General features: G+C 41.7%; 1 protein-coding gene across 17 annotated transcripts in view; it reads left to right on the top strand.

The window, feature by feature from the left end:
* MYT1L (myelin transcription factor 1 like) overlaps positions 1 to 23,531 on the top strand; it is a 729,735-nt gene that overhangs the window by 660,031 nt on the left and 46,173 nt on the right. For 16 of the 17 annotated variants that reach the window (XM_073568131.1, XM_073568128.1, XM_073568134.1 and 13 more), the window contains 3 exons: positions 2,388 to 2,624; positions 9,893 to 10,014; positions 16,965 to 17,033. In XM_073568131.1, coding sequence (XP_073424232.1) covers positions 2,388 to 2,624; positions 9,893 to 10,014; positions 16,965 to 17,033 — 428 coding nt within the window. The remainder of the gene's footprint in view (positions 1 to 2,387; positions 2,625 to 9,892; positions 10,015 to 16,964; positions 17,034 to 23,531) is intronic. The other variant, XM_073568139.1, reaches the window with a different exon arrangement.

Here is a 23,531-nt window from a genome sequence, read left to right as displayed (position 1 = left end):
GACATTAGCATACATCGCAGGAGCAGGTCCTGGAGAATAATGAATAACTTAACTGTAGTATGTGGGTCGATAGTTACATTTATAAACTTATTTTGGCAAATTCCAAATGTATATAGTTTAAAAGTTTGTTTCATGTCACATTATTACAAGAAAAAGCAAAAAAAACACAACAAAAGCTATATTAAAATAAAAAGATAGCAGAAAATAAACAGCAGTTCCAACACAAATCAGAAAACATATGCACTAACAAGACACAGCAGGATCCCTTGATAAAGGCGGAGGCAACACAGGTGCAAATTACAGATGAAACAACCACTCAGACACCCTCCGTTCTTTTGATCTCACATCATCAGCGCAGCTCTTCCTCTTCCGGGCTGCTTTATCAATAGGGCATCATTACCTATCTTATGCTGATTGACTGCCAGCTCACCGCAGTAAAGGCCCCTTTACATTTAGCGATGCACCAGCGATCCGACAACGATACGACCCTGTCAGGATCGCTGGTGCATCCCTAAATGGTCGCTAGTGAGCTGCCAAACAGGCAGATCTCACTAGCGATGTAGCAACGCAGCAGCGGTCGTTACTTACCTTTCACACGCAGCGATCCTGACATTCTCCCGCCCGCGTCCACACGTCGCTCGTCGGTGCCAGCAGGAAGCGCCCAACGAGAAATGGACCCGGCCGATCTCGCGCAATCAGCGACAGACAGCGAGGGAGCCAGTCGGAGGTAAGTATCACACATAGTGATATCGCTAGCAATATCGCTGCTGCGTCACAAAATCGGTGATGCTTTAGCGATATTGCTAGCGATATCACTATGTGTAAAACCCCCTTTAGGCAGTGGAGTTTCTGCTGTCAGTCAACATGACATCGGCAATGACGCCCTGTTGACAGTAGAATGGAAGAGAAGATAGTGCTTTGTAAATGTAACATCACCTTAACAAGGAGAAACAACAGCATGAGTGGTCTATGACCCATCTGAACTGGGACATATCATCAAAGGGCAAAACAGGCAGGTAGTTAGCAAATATCTGCCTGTAAGTTCTTAGCCCATTAGGAAAAAAGTCCTGGATAACCCTTTTATAATTAAAGGCCCTTTTACATATAGCGATGCACCAGCAATCCCGACCACGATACGACCCGTTCAGGATCGCTGGTGCATCGCTAAATGGTCGCTAGTGAGCTGCCACACAGGCAGATCTCACAGCGATGCAGCAGCGATACAACTTACGATACTCACCTTTCAGACGCGGCGATCCTGACGTCCTCCCGCCCGCCTCCACACGTCGCTCGTCGGCACCACAGGAAGCGCCCGATGAGAAATGAAGCTGCGCGATCTCGCGCGATCAGCGACAGACAGAGGGGGAGCCGGTCGGAGGTAAGTATCACACATAGCGATATCACTAGCAATATCGCTGCTACGTCACCAAAACGGTGATGCTTTAGCGATATTGCTAGCGATATCGCTATGTGTAAAACCCCTTTAGTTAAAAAAAATGTTCCCAAAGGTGGACAAAACTTCCTTTATGTTCCTGGCTAACATAGGCTCCTTCCTCTATCTAACCACCTAGATGATATTGTCAATATTGACTGTAACATCTAAGGGGTAAACCAGTTAGGATGGGAATGATCACTGAACCTGGATGTTGCAAAGGTGAGTTAATTGTAATATACAGTGATTATCTACTCTTGGCATAGACTCATCTCCAACCAAGTGCCCTAATATAAGGAATGGCAAATGCTCCTGATGTACGCGGGTAAAGTTTAATGTCCATCTGCATAGCTCCCTATAGTGGTAGCTTAACTATGTATATAGAAGGCATTTGGAAATCTATATTAAAGATTAAAAATAGATATCAAGCCCCTACAAAAATGTATTATAGAAGAAATCTACACAAAATTTGTTTAACTTAAAAATGACATGGCGATAAAAGATGGATATTCATACAAGCAAGTAAATATTTTATTAATGTATAAAAGAAATTCACAATACAAACACATATTTTCCATTTATTTTATTGACTATCTTATATTTTTTTTCTTGGCAGGGTCAAAGATTATTTGTATATTTCGGGTAGGAATATTAAGGAGAGTAAGAGGACTCTAATGTTAAGACGCTCTTTTGGTTCTTTTCAATAGGAAAAGACATAGCAATGTAGAGAATCTTATTTTTCTCTTTCACATTTTTCGCCTGCATGAAAGAACCAAACCTTTTACATAAGTCTAGGTTTCTGTGTGTGGGCACATTATCACGACTCAATGCACGAAATCTCCAGGAAACACTTAATCCAATAAAAAAACATTAAAAGATAATAAAATAAAAAATAATAAAGAATTGAAGAAAATAGTGAATAGCTAATTTCACAATATTCATCCATTCCTTTCAGAATCCTGACATTGATGTGGATGAAAATGGGACACTGGACCTTAGCATGAACAAAGAGAGACAACGAGATGGTTGCTGCTCCATTCTAACTCCACTGGAACCAATGTCACCACAGCGGCAGGCAGTGATGAATAGCCAGTGTTTCCAAATGCAGGAAAGTGATTGCTGGGACTTACCAGTAGACTACACTAAATTGAAACCCAGACGGATAGATGAAGATGATTCCACAGAGATTAATGTAGGTTTCACCCGTTCTTAAGTACAAACTAATCTCTCTAGCTGTGTACCAATATGTCCGAGTGGAGTCATTCCATGCATACATGGCGCCAGCTTCCGATATGTTTCAGGAGGCAGCAGAGCAATTTGCTCAGAATACTTTGGACATGGCAAATATGGATAAGGAAAAAAAGAACAGCAGCAAAAAGTATCGTAATTTAGGTTAACAGGAGTTTTTATAGAAACATTGACATGTAACTAAAAACTCTTACTGCCGGTCAAGTCAGACTACACGTAGATAAGAATAATAATGAAGCTCAGTAAACCTAACTATATTATGATTACATGCGTTACAGGGGTGATACATGTTATTTCATTTTTCATGTAACACAGATGTAGCAAATATTGACAATCTAACATTGATAAAAGGATTGGGTAGTTGGATTTCAGCATGCCCAATCCTTTTGTTCTTAACCGGAGAATAGCCACCACAAGAGGTGACCTTTAGCGTCATGAAGAGATTGTGCGTCCTTATAATATTGAAGAACTATTCTTAGGACACTTCCCATTGAATTGAATGGGATCTCATCTGTAGCATCCAGGAAGGAATAGTGACTACAAAAGGATCGGAGTTGTGCTGATTCGGCTCTGTTCAGAAAACAACTGATCGTGGGGTGCTGTGTGTTGGACCCCCTCCTTGTTGGAATTGATAAGTTAGCAAATACCTGCCTGTAAGTTCTTAGCCCAATAGGAAAAAAGTCCTGGATAACCCTTTTATAATTAAGTTAAAAAAAAATGTTCCCAAACGTGGACAAAACTTCCTTTACGTTCCTGGCTAACATAGGCTCCTTAGGCTCCTTCCTCTATCTAACCGCCTAGATGATATTGTCAATATTGACTGTAACATCTAAGGGGTAAGCCAGCTAGGATGGGAATGATCACTGAACCTGGATGTTGCAAAGCAAACAAAAGACCCCCATACATATTGATAGTTACAGTTGGATCGGTTGACGACCGGATGGGTCTGGAGGCCTACTGACTTAGCTCCTGATCTTATTGCTTTCAGGGGAGATTAGCCACTTATGGGGGGTTTCGGGTGATGTCTTTTGCCTCTCTGCCCATTGATAACACATGAACACTCAGCCTAGACAAGAAATTATGTGCTTGAGGAAGTCAAAAGAGATGATATCCCATGTGTATGGCAAGCTACAAACCCCCTCCCCATTTAGAACACATGCATGCTCAAGTGAGCGTGCATACATATGAGGAAGTCAACAAAAATAAGTGTCGGCCAACAGAGTTAAGATAAAAATCTTAGTGGAACTTTTTCAAACACTATAGGTATTTGTGCAGGCCAATAATAAGCAAGGAATATGGGAAAAAGCTAAAAAGATGGATAGTAGAGTGTGGAGCTAAGAACCAGAAAGAAGAAAGTGAAAAATCATAAGTGCAAAGTTCATGGGAATGTCCCCAGTGTATAAGATTATTCCTAATGGATAGGATTTGGCAGGGGTCCCTAATCTTTGGCCCATAATCTGTGACCTTCGTCTGTCTGCCATCTTGGTGTATCAGCATAAGGTCTAACAAATATATACGAAGAGCAGGTCTCCTGATTGTAGTGTTTGTGAATTGCCCTGCATGGAAGACCAGATATGAGTGAGCATCCACTGTCAGGGGGGATACATATGGTAAGCTGGAGATAGGGTCAACCTGTTAGTTAGAGGGGTGTTGAAGCTGGATGTATACGTTTGGTGGGAATGCTTCATGCTAGAATTCCGAATGGGAGCAAAGTGGGAATCCCTGGGTGTATAAGGGAGGGTGGCATAAGGTGCTTGCTGTGGGGGAGCAGTGACTGTCATTGTACTGGTAATTGGGGCTCTGGGTGATAATACAGTGGGGGAGGTTAAGCGCACTGGATGTGGTTCACGAACATCACTTAGAACAGATTGTGGCTCTCAAGGTAAAAAAAAAGGTTGGGGACCACTGGAATAAGGAATCAGACCACTAGGTCCCAACTGATCCCAGGCATAGGATTCTCTATGGGATTGCCGGTGCTACTGTAGCTGCTGAGCATTGCACTTAGCAACTTCCACCAGCCCAATAGAGAGACAGAATGGAGCCACATTGTCTAGATCATGGGGGTCCTAGCGGTTGGACCCCTAGCAATCAATAAGTTATCCTCTTTCTTATCAATAGATTCATACTAAGTTTATGTTCAGATTTGTTTGATTAGGCTAGTTTCATATTAGCGTTTACGGCCGCTGCGTCGGGCTGCGCACGGCCGCCGCTAAGCCCCGCCCCTGCCGCGCCTCCGCTGGTAGTTCCGCCTACGAGCGCATGACGCTGCATGCGTCCTGCGTCCCCTATCTTTATCACTGGGGATGCAGGCCGTGCGCAGTATGCGTTTGGCGGCGCATGCGTCCTTTTGACGATGCGCTGACCAGCGCCAAACGCAACCTGTTGCAATTTGGTTGCGCTCGGCGCACCGCCAAAAGGACGCATGCGCCGCCAAACGCATACTGCGCACAGTCTGCGTCCCCAGTGATAAAGATAGGGGACGCAGGATGCATGCAGCGTCATGCGCCTGTAGGCGGAACTACCAGCGGAGGCGCGGCAGGGGGCGGGGCTTAGCGGTGGCCGTGCGCAGCCCGACGCTGCGGCCGTAAACGCTAAAGTGAAACTAGCCTTAGTTGCAGTTTTTCAGCATAGATTACTTGTGGATAGAAAATCCACATTATATAACAATAGTAGCAAAGTAAAAACGTTTTTAAAAAAATCATAATAAATTGTTGTGGAATTTGAAATGCATGAGGATTTTAAATCCACAATATGTCCATTTACATTGCAAATTGTGAATACTGATTTAAAACCAAACTGTGCAATGAAAGCAAAAAAGGCAATTGGAACCATGGATTTACATCAAAATCTGTCATGTATGGAAAATTATCACAGGTTTGCTACTGATTTCAACAGATGCAAAGCGAATCTGTCAGCAGGTTTTTGCTACCTCATCTGAGAGCAGCATCATGTAGGAAAAGAGACCCTGATTCCACCGATGTATCACTTAGTTTAATTGGGTCAGAAGTTGTGACACAATCAGAGTTTTATGATGTATGTAGCAGAGCGCAGAACGCTGACCCTGACCACACCAGGCTCTCTGTGTACATTGTATATTGTCAGTGAGCTCACATGAGCTCTAGTCCAGGCAGTGATAATCTCCTGTTGGTAAAACATTCATTGTGTGGAAACAACAGCACAAAGCCTAATAAGTGACACATCCCTGAAAGCTGAGTCTCAGCCCCTACATCATGGCATCCTCAGATTAAATATTAAAATCTTGTTGACTGATGCACCTTTGAAAATCCCCAGCATCAGTTGATATACTACAATTTTAAAACACACGCGCGGCAAGATAGTCTCAATCAACTCATCTGATCAATGCCTGATTGGTGCTGTAGGTAAAGCAGCATGGCACCAGCAAAGCCATATCATTCTTCATTTCAACATGTAGTGTTGAAACTGGTCTCTGATCTGCAGGCAGGATGATATGAAGCAGAAGGAACTGATCAGAGTGATAAGACATTTATATGGGAAAAGTTTCTGTATAACTTACATTTAACTTATTGACGTCCCTAAAGTTTGTATCTCTGTGAGTCCAGTGGACGGTCATAATCTATAAATATAGTAGCTGTCAGTCACTAGTAGGACCGCCCACTGGACTTCTATATATGCAAACACCAAGGACTTCAATAAATAAGTTACAAGTTATACTGAATCTTTTCCAACAAACCTTTATGTCATTCTGCACAGTTCCTTTTTCTCTACGCTGTGCTGCCCACTGATCGCTCCTCATGTACAATGTGGCAGGTTCACTTTATTCCACTCTTCAGACAAGGTAAAAATATATATTGTTTGGTGAATCGCTCGGAAGCCCAGAAATGTAGAAGATATAACAGTAAGATAAGTATAGTTTTGTAGTTTGTGGTCTACTGGTGGTTACGGCTGTGATGGTTGGTGACATAAAGGGTCAGACCCTGCTGTAAGCCTGACAGCAAAAAAATATTTCCAATATTGATTGTTTTTTAAGTCGAAGGGTTATTATAAGCCTAGCTGATAAAGTGATGGCAGATCGCTAGGATATGAAATCACTTTATGATTGGTGAGCGTTTTATCTCTTAGATCTCCAGAGAACGGAGGGGCGTCAGCAATGGCTGTCTTGCAGTTCTCTGCAGGGCGATTGAATGGGCGCAGCTATGCAGAAAAAATAAAGGTCTTGGTTGTACATAGGCCCCTTCCTTCTCAGGATTCTTTGAGGTCCCAGTGGTCAGACAAAACTCTTTGATAAAACGTCTAAAGTTTATAAACTATACATTAGAGCGAAGGTCTACGATATCTGGAACATTTCTTACAGGAATAAATAGTTTGAGGGGTATCGCATGCTGGAGGATTGGTAATTTGTGGTTGATCAGAAGGAGCACAAGAGTATCTGGTGATAATAACTTATCCTGCTTTATCCATACGATAGGATATAACTTTTTAATCGGTGGCGGTCCAATCGCTGGGATCCGCACTGATCAGCAGAATAGGAAACTTTTATCCTCGCGAGGTTACAGCAGCTGTTTTCCTGCTTGAACGCCACTCAATTCATTCCCTTTGGAGCTGCAATCAGGGTGCTCTGCTTTTTGGGCTGCCTCATAAAGAATGAGGCAAGTGTCCGATCTACCTCTCCCGTTAGGAACAAAAATGAAAATTTCCTTATCTGCCGATCAATGCAGGTCCCAGTACTTGGACACCCACCAATTACAAGTTATCACCTAACCTGTAAATAAGTAATCATTTATTTTCACGGACAACCCATTCTGGGTTTTTCACATGTGTACACAGAACACTTTAATGGTGTAGTCCACTACTAGGACAACCTCGTCTTAAACTAAATGTTCAGCCCCAATAAAATATAAGCCTATATTCACCTCCCATGCCGGTTCCGCTCCCGCAGTGGCGGCACTCGTTCTCCCTGGTGCTCTGGTGCGATGTTATGACACGTGACGCCGCTCCCAATCAGTGCTGGTGTCACTGTCTCTGCCTTCATATGAACTGAACATGAAGACGAAGCCAGGAATCAGCTGCAGCCCAGACTTCCTCTTCATGCTCAGTTTGCCCGAATGCGGAGACAGTGATGCCAGCACTGATTGGACGCCAGGCATCACGTGTTAGCCCCAGGACCTCGAGGATCGACACCGCTGGAACAGACCCGGCACGGGAGTTGAGTATAGGCTTTATTATTTTATCGGGGCATAACATTTAGTTTAAGAAGGGGTTGTCCTAATAGTGGACAACCCTTTTAAAGAGCGTCTGATTTGAGGACTCAGCAATAACACCATGTAATGCTTAATTTCTCTTGTAGGGATGCTGTAGCAGAATGAAATACTTGTTACCAATTTTCCCACAAAATACATACTGATTACTGATCACTGGAGGTCCTCCTCTGATCAGCTTATATTTGAGGGAATGTTCTAAAAGGAAGGGATTATAAAAAGTGTACTTCTGCAGAAATCTAAATATCTGAACTTATTTTTGTCTTCATGATTCTGTGTAAACCTACAGCTATGGAGGAGGCAGAAGATGCATGATTAAGAAAGTGACTAATGTTTATGTAGGAGGGTTATATTTTCAGTTCTATAGGATGAGACATTCCGATGCTGAATGTGTTCCCACAAGTGCGCCACTCGGAATCTTGTTTAACTTCTCAACACTAAATAGTTGTGATAGTGTCATGGAAAACTTGTAAGGACTACACTCGATAACGTACTCAAACATACCGGCAAAATGGCACTGATATTGGTATTATTTTCATAGTCTCAAGCCATGACAAAAGTCCAAGTTCAATGATTGCTGCCATCATCTAGTTTCATGATGGCTTGACAGTTTGTGTCTCGATTTCGTATGGGAATCTCAAGCAATCCTATAATTCCCAGTGTGCCTCGAGGAGATAGAGCTACAGGATGTCAAGGCATCATGGTAGTTATCGTTTCCCAATAGCTGCAGAGTTACAGGTTGGAGACCACTGTATACAAGACCTAATATCATTTATGACCCCATAGTTTGACACTATTGGTGCTAAAACTGGGAATAAAGAATTTCTGTAGTTGTAAACATAATTCTTTCAATGGTATAAACATATTGGATCATAAAATCAGTGACGAGCTCTGATTTTTGTTTAATTGCAATCTAAAAAAAAATAAAATAACGCAAGCAATTTGACAGTGGTCAACATATGGTGTTTATAAAGAGTAGTAATGAATTGTGACCAGTTTTAAACAATGTTTTACACCTGTGATTTTTTTTTATGTAAAATAATTACTTTTCAATATTCATATTTTTCCCGCTTTCTCTGGGGTTGTCATAGTAGTGTGAAAGTCACATGATGAGTTACTTTATGTTACCAAGGCAACTCCAGACCAAGCATAATACAACCAAAATATATTCAGCCAATTTGTTTTTAATCTAACTTCAAGCATCAGATATACTGTAACTCTGTAACTACTTATATAATCACAATATCAGTATATGCTGAAAACCTGGTAACAGAGTCTTTAGCCAGAACAGACATTTTTTCGACATGTAATTAAATTATTTAGGCTGCTTGTTTTCAGATGCTAAATATTAAGGAATGTTGGAATTTTTGTGCATAAATTTGTATTTCCTCTGTTAAGTATATACTCCTTTTTAATCATTTTGGACCCCTTGTATTTGCATCTTTTGTTGTCCAGTTTTTGGTGTTTTACAACTGTTCATCATTTTCGCCTTATTCTACTTTTAACATGTGCTTTTTAAAAGTCTATCTTATATGTTTTACATTTACGTTCATCATTATGGTTGGGGTTTGGGAGTTCCAGAAGTTTTTGCCTGATTCATTAATTGTGACTTTTTAAAACGTTGCATAGTTTTTGCGCAAATGTTCTTCAGTTCCCCCTGCAGTGATTATATATATATATATATATATATATATATATATATATATATATATATAAATACCTGATATTTTTGTACAAAATTTGTGACTTTTTGAGCTAAAAATGTCAAAAAATAGGTTAAAGATAAAAATAACGGTGATTTCCGTGTAAAAATTCATGTACCATGTGTAACATTTGGAAGAACTTTATGCAAAAAAAAAACTATCAATGACTACAAGATGAATATGAATAGTGACTTACAAATAACGCAATTGATGAATCGAGAGCTGATGTCCTTGTTACTGAATAATGAATTCTCTTCCTGTATTTTTTGTAGCACGATGATCTGGATCCGTTCCATGATGCTCTTGACGATAGAAGGTACTCTGGTGAAGTTAGAATTCCAAGCCCCAAGCCCAAATATCCTCAATGCAAAGAGAACAAAAAAGACTTATTAACGTAAGAAATTTACAATCTTCAATTATTATTATTATTTTTATTTTATTTTTGATTTGTATATTACAGCAAGAAAAGAAAACCTGTTGGGGCCTGGCCTTGTTTCTTCATTTGAAGGAGCAGAATTGTAGAAGACTAAAGGCCCCGTCACACACTGCGAGATCGCTAGCGAGATCGCTGATTTTGTGACGCCACAGCGATCTCACCAGCGATATCGCTGTGTGTGACATGCATCAGCGACCACCCCCCCCCCGCCGGGTATCGCTGATCGTGCAGGAATGTCCTGGGCCATTTTTTGATCATTGGTCTCCCGCTGGCCAGCGTGCATCGCTGCGTGTGGCAGCAGAAGACCAACGATCAGCGAGCTCCCAGCGCTGTAAGCAGACGCTGGGAGCTGGTATCCAATGTAAATATCGGGTAACTAAGCACGCACTTGCTTAGTTACCCGCTGTGTACCTTAGATACCAGTGTGCTCGCGCGAGCACACTGTTATCTAAGGTACACAGCGGGTAACTAAGCGACGCACGCGCTTAGTTACCCTATATTTACCTTGGATACCAGCATCGTCGCTGGTCCTGATCGCTGGTGAAGCTGCCTGTTTGACAGCTCCACAGCAATCATGTAGCGATGCACCAGCGATCCGGACCAGGTCATATCGTTGTCGGGATCGCTGGTGCATCATTTAGTGTGATGGCACCCTTAGTGAAGGCCAAAAGTAGGACTATTTAAGGGTGAAGAAAAACCTTGAAATAAGGAATACTACTATGCTAAGTCAATTGAGGGTGTCACTAAAAAGATTTGAGAAATGAAGTGATTTGCGGTGCTATGGTGTACGCTTACATCCCCAGTTATCAAAATAAATAACAAACAAAAATGAACACTGACGCTTGAACTTCCACTTGTAAATGTTCCCAATTTTTTATAAAAAAAAGCACTCCTGACAAAAATTGTATCCCCCTTACCCTCCTAAATATATATGCAATGTAGTGTAATTGTACTAGATAACTCACCAATTGCTTTCCAGCACCGCTCCGGTCCTCTTCTGGATCATGTAACCGGTCCTCTTCTGGATTACGTAATCGGTCCTCTTCTGGATCATGTAACCGGTCCTCTTCTGGATCACGTAACCGGTCCTCTTCTGGATCATGCAACCGATCCTCTTCTGGATCATGTAACCGGTCCTCTTCTGGATCACGTAACCGGTCCTCTTCTGGATCATGTAACCGGTCCTCTTCTGGATCACGTAACCGATCCTCTTCTGGATCATGTAACCGATCCTCTTCTTTGCCGGTTTATATATGTACCGTTGTGCGGAGCCGTTTTACTTCCATCGGTATAAGCCTATAGAACCTCATAGACTTACATTGTGAAAGCAACTTCCAGTCTGCTCTTAAACCCTTGTGTAATCTGGCTAATCTTTTTTTTTTAATTCTCGTGAAATGAAGGACAAAAAAATACTATCACACCATAAATCTGATCCAAGAGAAATGTATGCCACTGGTCTCTTGTGAAATATATTACTGAGAATAATAGTTCATCACAATGCGCAAGCTCATACGTTCTAAAGACGATAAGTAAATAAATAACCCATAAGGAGGAGTCAGACGGCGGTATAACTTGGATGGGGATCGCAACACAATTCTTGGACTAGCTGTTGGCTCTCCCAACCCAAGCTTGACAGCAGGTATCTCTCTGCACCTGTCACGATGGCCAGTCAGAGCATTGCGTTGCGATCCCCATCTAAGTTATACCATCGTCTGACTCTTTCATTAAAATTTTTCTTTCATTATCTTATTATTGTGCATGAAAGGAATTTGGGAAGGTTTAGCAATTGTTCATCCAATTCGCACTTTGCAAGCGGAAGCAGATTTTTAACAGTTTTATCCATCCTCACTACAGCCCCACACACACATTAGAATATCATTGGCCAAATCAGCAAATGTTGATTGGTTCAGCCCTTAATCAAATATTTATTGGTGTGCCAGATAGATAATTGTTTGGGGAGTAAAGGATACGGCATGTCTGATTTTGGAGTGCCGATCCTTTTGTTCTCCTTGGGATAGGTCCCTGTCAGAGATGTCTGGCAGCGGCTATCTCTTAGCGAATACAGGAGCACTCGACAAAGCGAGCGCTCCTGCGGATGAACGAGACGATGGTTCAACCGACAGCCATGTAAGGCGTTACACATAATTGCACACACTCTGCATCCAGCCTATATTACTGGGAGAGACACTCCCACAAGACAAAAGATGGATCTTGGAGGCAAAATGCATATTGGGGAAATGAATGCAGGCATCAAAACTATAAACTGATTTGTTTTTTTTAACTAAAAAATGTAATTTTATCAACTAAAGGTGACCACTACCATATGCAAAATCATTTTTTTCCATATCAAAAATTTCCATAATCCATATCTCAGAGAATATTACATCACGGCTTACCATCTCAGGAGATTCGTGACTCATTGCCAGCTGTATGCTTATATACCAATTACACAACCAGCATCGTAGAATAAGGATTCCTCGATAATGGACTTGAAAATATGGCAAAACACTGCTCATAGATTATCACCCAAAGCAAAGTCTGTGTTGGCCACAAGAAGTCAATGATCAGTAGTATTAACATTGGTTTTTAAAGGAAAATTCTATCCTCAATTGTTCAGCTTTATGCGTCTCCTCTGCCGACCTCAGAGTGTCAGCGAGCCATATAAATCTGTAGCCACATACAGCACCCTCTGGTGTCATAGAGAAGAACCATGGCAGACATGTCTACAGATGGAAGAGGTTGTATTTTGTACTTTCTTCCTATATGGACCACCATATAGTAGACAATAATGTCTTTCGAGACCAGGAGCCGCCCCTAGACTAAGATCTTAGCTGTGGCTATGTGAACGTGCCTTAAAAAAATCATTAGAAAATAAAAGTAGCTAGATGGTTCATTGTGCTTTCAAATAACAGTCTTAAAATAAATGGAATATTTAGTAAAGAAATATAAAATATGAAGTAAAATCCCTGAAATTCATCAATAGATACCAGATCATCGGTCACAGAAAAATACATCTGTATAATTGTACTTATCCTTAAGATGTTTCCAAAGAAATTGAATTACTCAACTACTGGCTCCTTAGACCCATGGTCTGCAGAATTTAAGGTTGTGGCATTTTCTGGAATCTCCTGGTCCACAACCTACAAAGTACCATAATACTTGGTTTTCTTATGTGGCCGAGAAGCATTTGGTCCCCCTCAAGCACCATGGGGGGTTAGTGCAATTGCTGTCATTGACAGCCATCAATGTTAATAGATATGTTTTGCTATGTAATCTAACAGCAGCATGAGGTAGGGATAGAGACCCTGATTCCAGTGATGTATCACTTAGTTTACAGCTTTCCCTGCTGCAGATCTAGGAGACCCCGGTTGTTGAGCTGTGTATAACCCCACCACACCACAGGTTACTATGTACTTTGTATAGTGACAGAGAGCGGCCTTTCAGTGCTGGGGGAATGGCTGGACTAGGAAGCATGAGGCCAGCTGTCCTGTAGCGATAATCTCCTGCTGATAAAACACTGACTGTATTAAAACGCTAAAACACAGCCAAATAAGTGACACATCTACTAGTGATATACAGTATAATCTCCATCCATTAATCATTATATTTCTATAGCGCCAATATATTACGTAGTGCTTTACAATTCAGAGGCCATTGATCAAAAATGAACTTAGAAACAATGAAAAGAAAAAATAAACTAAATAAAACCAATTAAATCAAATTAAAATATTAACAAAATAATTAATATTGTAAGGAATGGATTTACAGTTGTGCTCAAAAGTTTACATACCCCGGCAGAATTTTTGCTTTCTTGGCCTTTTTCAGAGTATATGAATAATAACACCAAACCTTTTCTCCACTCATGGTTAGTGGCTGGGTGAAGCCATTTATTTTGACCTCTCTCCAAATGTAACGTTTATGGCTGTGGCCAAAAAGTTCAATTTTGGTCTCATCGCTCCAAATTACCTTGTTCCAGAAGTTTTGAGGCTTGTCTCTGTGCTGTTTTGCGTACTGTCGGGAAGATACTTTGTGGCATTTGCGCAGTAATGGCTTTCTTCTGGCGACTCGACCATGCAGCCCATTTTTCTTCAAGTGCCTCCTTATTGTGCATCTTGAAAGAGCCACACCGCTAATTTTCAGAGCGTCCAGTATTTCAGCTGATGTTATTTGTGGGTTTTTATTTGCATCCCGAACAATTTTCCTGGCATTTGTCACAGGTCACAGGTGAGGATGTTACCTTTAGTAACCAGTCAAACCCATTTGTGTCAACTTCTGTGCATGTTATCCAACCAAAATCACTCGTGTATGTAAACTTTTGATCAGGGTCATTTGGATGTTTTGGGTTGTCATTATGATTTAAAAAGAGAAAACACAGTAGTTTGACAATAAATGGCTTCACCCAACCACTAACCATGAGTGGAGAAAAGGTTTTGGTGTTATCATTCATATTCTCTGAAAAAAGGCCAAGAAAGCAAAAATTCTGCCGGGGTATGTAAACTTTTGAGCACAACTGAATCTCCATTACTTAGATCTTTTTTCGGTATTTTTTTTCCAATGACTCCGGAAGGAAGAAGTAAGAGATGTCTGCCGCTCTGCGTTGCTGTGTGAATGTAACACTGCGCATTGCACTTACATAAACTGCTCCATTAGTGACTGAGCCGGTCATTTGTTGTACATTCGTCATAGACGTGCGGAGACGTATAAATATAGATGTCCTACATATGTGGATAATAACTGTACATTTACTGGCCGTGAAAAGTTTGTGAACGCCAATTTGCACCTTTCAAAGACTTTCTCTTACTCTCCTCCTCTGATTCCGAGCCAACTAATCGTGGCGTAATTGGTGATAAATGACGTCCTCCTGCTTTATAATCAATGGACGTTACAATAAGGCTTTTAGTCTTTGTAGCATTAATGTGCCTTTAATAACTAGCGCGTCCTGTTTCCCTGAATATATATCGGATAATATTAATGTGATTGCAGTTTTCAACCATTGAGTCTTTAGTTTTTGCTGTTTTCGGGTCTAAAGCTTAAAGGGAACCTGTCACAGAGTTTTTGTTCTTTAACTGATGGAATAATGATTTATTACTTATTACCATTGAAACTTGAATTTATTAAAAATTGTCTCCTTCAGTTTCTCGTAGAAAAAGAAGTTAGAAATTAATGCAATCTAAGTGTAGAGCATATACCAGGAGTCATGGGAGCGGTGCTGGAGTGGCAAAGAGCAGTAGTGCCTTGTGGTTGTCATGCCTAGTTTGCTTCATTGACATCCCCCGGGGTATTTAAAGAGAACTTGTCCTCTGATTCATGCTACCTAAACCTCGGGCAGCACTAATCAGAACCTTCCTGCATGATTGCTCTTTTCATTTTCCTCTGAAATGCTACATAAGATGATAGAAGATATGGCCAGGGACCATACCCAGAGACAAGACTAGGACAACGCTGCCCCAGCTGGCCCTTTCCAGTGCTGCTAGAGGTGATTGGCAGGTCTCTCTCATGTGTGTACATCAGGATAGACCTGTCAATCAGCTGCAACAGGTCTGGAAAGATTTGGACGAGAGTAATCTCGACACTGCAGGATGTATGAAAGTAATCTGTCAGCAGGATTTCATCCCCCAAATAATTTATATGCCTATGGAGCTCTTTCAAAGACAAATCCAACAATACTTTTATATGGCCAGTTGGCTTCTCTATTACTAAGAAATCAGCATTTGAATTTATATGCAAATGAATAGCTGAAGGGCTATTGTAGATCTGAAGCCTTTGTCACTCCAGCTCTATTTGCAGCCCAGTGCCACTTCCTCTTGCTAGTGATAGACTTATAGCTCCTTTTCTTGAAATTGCACAGCATAGAGGCTGACAGCCAAACAGGAGGAGTCAGTGCTGGGTGGGGGATAGTGCTGGAGTGACACAGGCTTCAGATCTACAGCAGCTCTTCAGCTTCATTTTCATATCAATTCAAACGCTGATTTCTCAGTAATGGATGAACAGACGCGCCAAGTAAAGGGATTGTTAGATGTAACTGCGGTGGCTGAGGACCCACTGCGCCACGGTCCAGGCTTACCACGGAAGGGTGTGACTAAGTGGCCACCTGGTCTTCAATAGAGCCTCTGATGGTGAGGATAGGCTTGGGCCATAGGATAGCTATCAGGAGTGACTCCAGGGCAGTCCCAGGACCTGCTGCAGTTGACCAATGGGTCAAGACAGGGATATGAGGTACAGAGGACACAGGCAGAGACATAGTCAGACAGTCCAAGGTCAGGGCAGGCAACGTAGGATCAGAATTTGTAGCCGAGGTCAGGAGCACAGAGGTAAGCCAGGACGGATATACAAGCCGTGTCAATAACAGGACTTTCAGCAAGAGGAGGAAGCAGCAGTGCTAATTTCTGCAAGAGACCATTCAGTGTAAAGGCTGAGACTGATAGCAGAGCATTCAACTGCTCCCCCCTCCCTGTCTTGCTGTATGCATTTCTTCTTGCGTAGAGCAACGCGGGGGGAGAGCAGGTGAATAAGCCCCGCCCATCGGACCAGACTGCGGCAGTTTACATACATCTGAACCGATATAAAAAAGGTATTTATGCATGAAAGGTGCGGGGTCAGGGGGAAGCAAAAGTACTAAGAGAATCCTTATGTGACACACAATTGAATGATATCATTATATGATATCTCAAAAAAGGGGTGACAGATTCCCTTTAAAGGTTAGAATGCCTAGATGTGCCTAGATCATAAGACCGATATTGGGAAAAAGATGTAGCAAGTGCCGCATGCGCTATACAGATGGCACCAAAGCAGTGGGGTCTTTTCACATCAGTTGGCCCCTTCTCTGCCAGTCAGCACATATGTCCATTTACGATGGGTCTTTACATATCTTCTTTTAACCCTTTGTTTTTTGTATACTTTTTTTGCAGATTGTCTGGTTGTCCACTGGCAGATAAGAGTATTCGAAACATGATGGCCACTAGTTCACAGGAGCTCAAGTAAGAGGCCACATTTTCCGTCTTTTCGCCGTCTGTATAGATATTATCTCATTAGGGATTTTTGCATGACTTTTCTCTCCCGTGATGTCGTCTTGAGCTGATGGAGATTGTAGCGGGGACTTTGAGCATCGCTGTGAAATTGATGTAAGCTTTATCCAGGGTGTCATAAAGCTACCGGCTGCCCTTCTCTTTATTTACATCTGTTTTACTGTTGCTCATATAACTTGTTATTATTCTGAGTTTTACTTTTCTTTACATCGGTGAGGCATTTAATACCATCTACATCCAGTAAGTAAAATGCCCCGTCGTAGTCTCAGGCTTCCAGACATATCACATATCCTGTAATAAAAAACTGCCGATGCAGCAGCGCTGTTAAAATGATGATTATTTAGAGAGTAAGTGCCACTTATAATACATCGGACACATAGGTCTTATTATAAGTAATGTCAGCGTGTTGAGGACTCAGAGCACGGACTGTAGCTGCAAGTTCACACTATTCAATGATCGTAACTGGGTCCTGACAATGGTAGATCTAAAACAGACAAGGAGAACCCCAGGGCAAAATATTGGACTCTGGACCCATTAAATTAGGAAGGAGTTGCTTTTACCTACAACCCCCTCCACTCATTATGGGCCACATTAAGGACAGTCTTAGATTAAAGCTCTAAAATTATTTTTACCAATTGTCACCACTAGAAGGAGCTATTAACACACAGATTACACAATTCCCTTCATTTAATTTAAAGGGAATTTGTCAGTAAGTTTTTGCTGTAGAATCTGAGCGCAGCATGATGTAGAGACAGAGACCCTGATTCCAGCAATGTGTCACTTACTGGGTTGCTCTGTGTAGTTTTGATAAAATCCCTGTTTTCTTTGCTGTAGATGTTGCAGTGCGATGAATGCTGAGCTGTTTATAACCCCCCCATACACACACCCCTGATTGACAGCTTCCTGTGTACACTGTACATTGTCAATAATTTGCCAATCAGTAGAGGGGGCGGGGTTACACAGATTGGCTGGGCGGTCTTGCATTCGACACATGGTCCTCTAATGTAAATCTCCTGCTGATAAAACACTGATTATACTGGAAGGACAGCCTTCTGCTAAACAAGTGATACATCCCAAGAGTCAGTTCCCTACTCCTACATTATCCTGTCCTCAGATTACAAGCAACAATCTGCTGACAGAATTCCCTTCAATGGGATTATACAGGATAGAATGCTATAAAATAAAAATGAATATGAGCTAATGTGCAGTAAGGAGAGGAGCAGCCACTACACAGTACAGATAACAGCTGATCAGTGGGGATGCCGAATGTCAGACCTAAACAGTATAGATAACAGGTGATCAGTGGGGATGCCGAGTGTCAGACCTAAACAGTATAGATAACAGCTGATCAGTGGGGATGCCGAATGTCAGACCTAAACAGTACAGATAACAGCTGATCAGTGGGGATGCCGAATGTCAGGCCTAAACAGTATAGATAACAGCTGATCAGTGGGGATGCCGAATGTCAGACCTAAACAGTATAGATAACAGCTGATCATTGGGGATGCCGAATGTCAGACCTAAACAGTACAGATAACAGCTCATCAGTGGGGATGCCGAATGTCAGGCCTAAACAGTATAGATAACAGCTGATCAGTGGGGATGCCGAGTGTCAGACCTAAACAGTATAGATAACAGCTGATCAGTGGGGATGCCGAGTGTCAGACCTAAACAGTACAGATAACAGCTGATCAGTGGGAATGCCGAGTGTCAGACCACCCACTGATCTAATATTGATGACTTTTCCTGTGGATAGATCCCATCCATATGTTAGTCCTGAGCAACCGCTTTAACAACAGGGTAAGATTTTAGCCTGTTTTTTTAAAAGCCTATTTTTTTCCAGATTGTGACGTGAAAAAGTCAACAAAAATGTAAATATAAAAAATAAATCAACATTAGGATCCCAATTCATTGAACAACAGTCTGGCATAAAATAGTTGCAAATGTCAAAAAGGTTTTGCCCAGAAGGCAATTTTCCAACTTTTGTTCGTTTTAGCCAAATTTTTTTGAAAAATAGGCAAAGATTGGCCATGAAGCTCAGTGCAGCCCGACAAATTCATTATAGCATTGTAGTTTACACCCCAGAAATGGCATAATATATAGAAGAAATTAACTCCAGTCCATTTCTGACTCTCAATGAATCTGGCGCATCTTTCTACAGCGCACTCTTCATCAAGACACGACCTTTAATGAATCGGCCACTACAGGGTGAGCCATGTATATGGATGCACCTAAATAAAATGGGAATGGTTGGTGATATCAACTTCCTGCTCATAGCACACTAGTATATGGGAGGGGGGAAACTTTTCAAGATGGGTGGTGATCATGGAGGCCATTCTGAAGTCAGCCATTTTGAATCCAACTTTATAAATGGCCCACCCAGGTGTATCAGAATAAATGGCACACCATATAGATCTTTTTCTTATGACTCATGAGGGAGATTTACTGTATGCGTCAGAATACTGATGCAACTTATGTATTGAAAATAAACCTGTTTACAATATTTCTTAAGTGTTCCAGCTGTTTTCTTTGCCTTGTCACGGAGATGTGGCCTCATTAAAAAGGGGCAACACTTAGTGGAAAAGAGACATGGACTAACGAGTGACAACATGTGCCAAATAAGCGCCCGATTTTTGTGACATATTTCTGCCTCCAAATAAGTCAGCTAATAGGTGATGTAAGAATAGAAAGATTTATCCAGCAGCATTAACCACGATGATACATTTTTTGCATGTTAAGACTGTCTCGTCTAAGGCTACGTTCACACGATGAGGATTTGCTGAGTTTTTGATGTTGCACCTATTAGGTAAATTAGGCCTCTTGCAGTTTTCTACATGGGCTTTCATTGCTGCATTTTTTGCCACTTTTTGATATTTCATGTCATAAAACTGTTTTGTATTTGCTACTTCTTGGTACTTGGCTTTGACAAAATGTTTTTTGATACACTCGTGTGTGGATTCCATTTCTTTTTTACCTGTGGAATTTCTGCATCTGATGTAAGTCTATGGGGAAAGTCAGCACACAAAACTCTGCGGACTCGCCAAGCACAGCGGTCTTGAGATTTCTGGAACGGTAAGATGCTGCTTTTTTACGCAGCAATGATACACAGTGTTAAAAATTCAGCAAAAACTCATCCTGGGAACTTAACCTAAGTCGCCCGTTGATCTCGGTCCAATCTCGTGCCACAAAGCACGGACTGGCCATGGGTTTCCTGTCCCGAGCATGACAGGTATAAAGGTATCACGCTAGGGTCAGGAGCCAGTTCTTGCATTTTGGTCCAAGATCTGACCGGGAGCCATGGACGTAGGCATGAGCCATTAGTTACGCGGCATTTTACAAACATGCCCTGATCACTTTAAGACCAGATCAATAAAGCTGCTGCACAGAACAACAGTTACGGTAGTTGCTTTCTCCCGCCCTTACAAGGTTATCATTTCTTTGAAGCCGTAGAAAACCACAATTATTCCAAATTCTATTTATAAAAAGGAAGTGAGATTAGGAAGCGGATCATTAAATATTGACAGATTCTTCCCTAATGTGACGGAGACCAAACACACAGCATAAAGAGCGCCTGACGTGTAATACACACTCGCTGCTAATTGCCGGGAGTGATTGCAGGCCGTGTGCGAGGAGGGCGGCTATAATGACGCCCATGCTGCTTCCTGACCATAATGGCGGGAGCCATAATCAATATATGAATATGGAAGGGGGATATTGTATCGGATGCTCGCTGCACTGGGCTTTTATGCTACACAATGTACATCTATAAATACCAAGTACACACTGATCTCCTGGGAGAATATAGAACTTGTCTATGGTTCGGTATATGTGTTCATAAAGGCGGATACTGTTAATGTTACTGTGCCTTTAAAAAGATCCCGTCACCAGATCAAAGGTGACCAGTTTTTGCCCGCATTTTGTTCCCGCTGCTCCCCCCTGGGGTATTCTGATTTGTTTGTTTTTTTTATTCCACAGATATGGGGCCTTTTTAATTAGTGTTTTTCTAATAAGGTATTACTGATGTACTAATAATAATGCAAAGCGGCCAAAGGACACGCCCTCGTGAATCTGTCAGCCACGCCCCCTTGTGGGTGTCAGAGACTAGAGTCCGCCATGCATTAGGCTAATTTCCCATAATGAATATTTGGTACATTTTTGACATTACAGATTTTATGCAAAATTTCAGCAATTATCCACTAAATTATTTGACTTTTTTTAACATGCATTTTTATGGTGTTTTTTACTCTGCGATTTTTGTCATGTTTTAAATAAAACTGCTTTGTTTTGTAAACTTCCTGTTACTTAGCTTTAATATGACATTTTAGCGATAAAGTTATGCGGGTTTTTTAGTGCATGGAATTCTAAGGCGGAAAATCTGCAAATAAAACGCAAATTTCAAAAGTAATCCACTTTAGGAAAAACTGTTTTGTTCTTTTGTTTCTTCAATAATTGAAAAGTGGTTTTTAAAGCAGATTTGAAACTGATTTTTAAGGTTTCCTTTATTCACGCTGTGCTTTGCAGCCTTTTGACTTAACACTGCCCATGAAGATCCCTACTGAAAGAGGTCACATACTGCTACATCTTTCTGTGGCAAGGTTTCTAAAATCTGAACTACAAAAAAACTAAAAAAAAAAATATTCTATAAGAACAGCAAAGGGGATTTCAATTGAAATGAAATGGATTATTATTTAACGAGTATTTGAAGCATTTCATTTTTTGTGTAGATTTTGGAGCAGATGTGAATATATCCTAACATGTCCCCAATTTTATGTGGATTTCCTTCTGGAATCCAGTATAAATTTGATATTGCCAAGTAAAAAGGTTGATAACATTCAATACGAAAAAAATAATTTAAAAAGCTGCCGATCTTTGCCAGATAAATCAGCGTGTTTTTTTCTGAGGCCTCTTTCCCACGTCTGTGTCTCTGGCATGTGTGGTGACAGTTTTCACATGAACCGGAGACACTGACAAACATTGACTCATTCAAATGAATGGATCTGTGCACATGTCAGTGTTTTTCCACAGACTGTGTATCCATGTGCCCCACATGTAGACATGTCCGTTTTTTACAGTCAGAACGTGCACACATGTGACATGCATCGGCGCTGGGGAAGAAGCGCTACAGTAAGTGCTGTTCCCCAGCACCAGGTGCTGAAAATGCCTCTCCATTACTAAGCCGTGGGCTTGATGTCACCTGACAATACAAAGGTGACATCAACCCCATAAATATGAACCCCACTTGCCACTGCCACAGGGCAAGTGGGAAAACCGGGCAAAGCGCCAGAACTGGCGCATCTAATAGATGTGCCTTTTCAGGGCAGCTGCAGGCTGCTATTTTTAGGCTGGGGGGGCAATATCCATGGTTGCTTTAGCAAGGCTGGTTGTCAAAATTCGGGGTAACACCACGCCGTTATTTATTTAAATAATTTAAAAAAACAGCGTGAGGACCCTTCTATTCTTGAGAACCAGCCTTGCTGAAGCCGACAGCTGAGGGTTGCTGCCCCCAGTTGTGAGTTTTGCCTGGCTGGTTATATAAAATACGGCAGAACCCACACTGGGTTTTTCATTCATTTATTTAGTTATAGCGCAGGTGGCGAGTGAGGAATACCCCCATCATCTGCTTCTGCTGTCACTGTTATTACCGACAGCAAGTGTCTGATGATGGGAGTAAGAGTCCCAAAAGCCCCCACCTTCTGACATTGTTCTGACATGAATATAACTCTCATCATTCTCCTCTGCTCGTGCTGATCGCCGGCAGAGCGGGGCAGAATGAAAGCCGTCTTCAGCACCCGCCGCCGGGGAACAGCGCTTACTGTAGTGCTTCTTCCCTGTCGGCTGGCCGTGCGGTACTGATGCGGCACACAGGCGGAACACGGTTGCCTCACGTGTACCACAAGTATTACACACACGGACAAATGGACACGGATATCTCCGGTACCGGTTTTTCTGGTACCGGCAATAAAAGGACGAGTGAAACCAGCCTGAAGCGGCTTTCGACAGTGGTTTTTCTGTCATTTTCTCGCTGGCGTCTTTTATTCTGTATAGTGAAAATTGAGAACGAGCTGCTTCCTAGAATGAGCATGTCATAGTTATTCTGTAATGTAAATTATACATAGTGCGCAAAGAATGAACGTTACTTCTTTTTATGACTTTACGGTTTCCAAATCATGAAGTAGTTAAGAGAAGTAGCAAGAGACGGAACGTGAGCACAGCAATGTCGTTTCTACATTGCTGTACACTGAGTTGATTTTTTGCTGTAGGTTTGTGATGATCTTTCAGGCAAATCCATCTGAAAAAAATCTGGTGTGTACATGCCTATAGTAGTTTTCCTGCTGCCTTAGAAGCCTTTCTCTCTGGGTGCTCCGCCATTTTCCCCATCCATCTTCTCCCCATTTCCCCTCTTTATAGGCTTTTATAGGCACTGCCAGCAGATTTGTTGACAGACGAAAA

The sequence above is a fragment of the Dendrobates tinctorius genome, unplaced genomic scaffold, assembly GCF_039654945.1.
Source record: "Dendrobates tinctorius isolate UK_male_01 unplaced genomic scaffold, ASM3965494v1 ptg000021l, whole genome shotgun sequence".
Lineage (NCBI taxonomy): Eukaryota > Metazoa > Chordata > Amphibia > Anura > Dendrobatidae > Dendrobates > Dendrobates tinctorius.
This window is presented reverse-complemented; position numbering and strand designations above follow the sequence as displayed.